Here is a 3,425-nt window from a genome sequence, read left to right as displayed (position 1 = left end):
ATATTATTATACATTATAAGTTCTTTCACAAATTTATACATATGTACATGAAATCATGTGTATATATATGTATATATATATATGGGAGAACACTACAAAATAGGGATAGTGCATAAAAAGCCACTTCCCACATGGAGTGTATACCCAGAGATACAAATATACCAATCATTATTTTTTCTTTACAGAACAAATGATAATTAATTTGTTATATTGTATAATATAAATTGATAAGTTGCTCTTACAAACAACTTTCAGGTATGATTAGTCCACTGCTGGTTCCTGCTATGTTCTTACATGAAGAAGTTGCAGCTTTATTCATGTAAGTGAGCTTTATATCATGTAATTCTATTTCCCTGCATGGATTACTGGGGCTACATTCAAATGTTACAGCCTGCGGCGACCTCGATGTTCCTTTTATATTTTTGTACGTTATTTGACTAATCTTTACACCAGAATGCTGTGAAGTTAGAAAAAAAAAAAAGTTAATTAGAGTAAGATTCGCGACAAATGATTCTATTTTCTATTTTTCATCGATTACTGAGTTGATGCTGCTTAATTACCTGGTTAGGGCAGCCTATGTTGTCAGGACAGTAATCCTGGTCAATGATAATAGGGTTCTTTACGTTCATCATGATGATGTTTTGGAAGAGAACATTCCTTACAAAGCTAGTGCTGGGCCTAGCCCATGTTTTGATCCTTACACCATTGTCTGATCCTATGAAAACTGCATCTGTTAGGGTTATATTTTGCACTCCATCTTCATCGTATTCTCTGCCCAAGCTGCCAATGCTGTGAAATACAAGAAATAAAGATTCAATATACTATATATATATATATATATATATATATATGATTGATTGCACACTAACTTATGATTTATCGATCAGGGGCTTTTGGATTTATAAGTGGTTGGAAGACATAGAAATTCCTTGTATTTTTCAAATAGTGTAGGCCTTATTTTGGTACAGTTTTTTCGGCTGTTGGAATTTCTTTTTTCAACTTAAACGTCTAAAACAACATAAACTATTTGGTAGAGACTGCAATAATTTTGTCATTCCTTAGAAAATAACTGGCTTTACTTTAAATAATCATCATTAGTGATTGGATGACTCAGAGAGAAGTCTCATTTTAATAGTGATAAAGTTTTAAAATAATAATTCTTACAGGTTTATTGTTAGCTTTATTTGGGCTTAAGTTATGGGTCCGGATTCAGAGAAAAAAATGTTTTTATTTTTATATAGTTTTTGGGAAAATATAAGAAATATCATGTTTTCTTTATTAAATTTACGGTTAATTTTTCATTTTTATTATGTTAAAAATATAAAAAAATGATTTTTTTATTTTTTATTTTTTTCCAGTTTTACAGTTTTGGCTGATTTTATTTTTTAATTATTTTTTAATAAAATAACTGGAAAAAACCAAAAGCAATTGAAAAATAATAAAAATAATTGATAAATAATTTAAAAACAATCTAAAAAAACTGACAGACAACCATTATTTACACAATAAGGAAGGATATGTTTTTATTAATTGTAGTATATTTTTAAAATATTTTCTTTATAAAAAGAATTGTTTCTCTTTTAAATAGTTTAAAGGTATAGATTACAGAAGGGGAAAAAATGAAGAGGATATGAATTACCTGATGCCATGACCAGGGCCACATTTGATATGGCTCATAAGCAAGTTCTTAGTGCCTGGACCAATGGATACGCAATCATCGCCTGTCTGAAGAGTACTGCCTGTGATTGTTACGCCTGTGGATGTCTGAACATGGATTCCATCTGTATTGGGGCTTTGGTCTGGAGCTATAAGCTTCACATTTCGAACTTGCACGTTGTTGCTATTATTAATTACAAGATGCATAGTCTGACTGTTGATTGATCTCAACCCACTTATTATCACATCGTTTGTCCAGTCGAATGTTATAGACTGCAATGCATTAATAGTAATTAAACCAAATTAAATACCAATTGATGCAAAAACATATTTCTAGTTCTTGTACTCACAGTAACAAATTAAACATGTGGAGGTAGGAGAAGAGGATATTACAACTTAGGATATTACAAAGAGGATATATCTTTTATAACTAGTGTTCTTTTTAGGTTATTTTAAGCTTTAACTAGCTAATAGTTGTCTATTATACCATGACGATCCATATAAATAATAGAGTTGTATATATTTACATAAATATTTGTATGATTTAAATAGTTCAAAATAGTTAACTTACCCTAGCTCCAACAGGACAACTCTTTCCAGAAGCCCTGCAAGCCCAGAAGGCAGCACCTTTGGCATCAAGGGTACCACCAAAAACAGCAATTTGATTAACTTTAGCGAACAAAATCCAATACCCAGAATTGCCAAGAGCTCGATAATCCATTGGAGCTACAATACTTCCATCAATCTTAACAGTAATTCTTCTCTTGCATGGACCTCTAAACTCTATTGCCTTGATCAAGTACCTTCCTTTCGGCACATAAACTGTCGATGCAGTAGGTGAGTTACATGCGGCTGCCCATGTCTTGAGGAAAGGCTGTGTTGAGTCTGTTTTCCCGTCTGGTTTTGCTCCAAAGTTTAGTACATTATAGGAAGCTGCATTTGAGAAGTGAAAGATGAAGAAGAAGGAGAGTGCAAAAGAAATTGCAAGCTTATAAGCCATTTTCAATGTAAAATAAAGAGAGGGGGGGAGAGAGAGAGAGAGATTAAGAAGGTAGTTGGATGATACAAAAATGGCGGTTGAGGTGGTTATTTATAGTTGTGTGAAGAGTGTTTCCGCATTTAAGGAACTGTGAGAATGTTGTTGCTTCAATAATATTTGTCAGCTAGTATTAGGATAAACACAATCAAGTTTTTTAATTAATAAAACAGATGTGAAGTTGAAACTTTTGCTTAAGCCCTTTTTTTTTTCTTTCTTAATTTGCACATCTTCAAGTACCCGTAGCTAATTAGATATGTACGGTGACATGTGATAAGCTATGAGTCCATGGAGATTTTGAGCATATATATGTGATAAGCTTTTCATGATTTAATTTAATGTGTCTTAAATTATGATTACATAATTATATTGGTAATTTAAAAAAAAATAAAAATTGAAGAAAATATGAGCGCAGTAACATGATTATTATTAGATGCTTTATTATTTCTGTCCCTTAATTATTAATTTTTGGTCTAAGATGCTTAACTAAATTGGTATGAGATTATAAACAATCAATAATACATTGGTTTAGCAATAAGGGCTGAGGAGTCCTATTAAATGGTACGAGTTCCTACTGATCATATTAGAAAAACTTAATTCATCTAAATAAATAAATAAACTTTGAGAACTTTGAATCATGAAATATATATATATATATATATATATATATATATATATTCTGGAATCTTTTCAAAGTCTTAAGCCAAAATTCTAATGTTCTCTGCACGAAAAG

At 31.0% G+C, this 3,425-nt stretch overlaps 1 protein-coding gene across 1 annotated transcript; it reads right to left on the bottom strand.

Annotated features, from left to right (window-relative positions):
- On the bottom strand, positions 1 to 3,133 carry LOC8269663 (polygalacturonase). The gene is made up of 4 exons (XM_002529051.3): positions 2,228 to 3,133; positions 1,640 to 1,929; positions 561 to 789; positions 1 to 457 (listed from the first exon to the last, which is right to left on the bottom strand). The coding sequence occupies exons 1-4, from the start codon at positions 2,654 to 2,656 to the stop codon at positions 239 to 241; spliced, it is 1,167 nt and encodes a 388-aa protein (XP_002529097.2). The 5' UTR covers positions 2,657 to 3,133; the 3' UTR covers positions 1 to 238.
- Between the last annotated feature and the right edge of the window lie 292 nt (positions 3,134 to 3,425).

Source organism: Ricinus communis, chromosome 1 (assembly GCF_019578655.1).
Source record: "Ricinus communis isolate WT05 ecotype wild-type chromosome 1, ASM1957865v1, whole genome shotgun sequence".
NCBI classification, from domain to species: Eukaryota; Viridiplantae; Streptophyta; class Magnoliopsida; order Malpighiales; family Euphorbiaceae; genus Ricinus; species Ricinus communis.
This window is presented reverse-complemented; position numbering and strand designations above follow the sequence as displayed.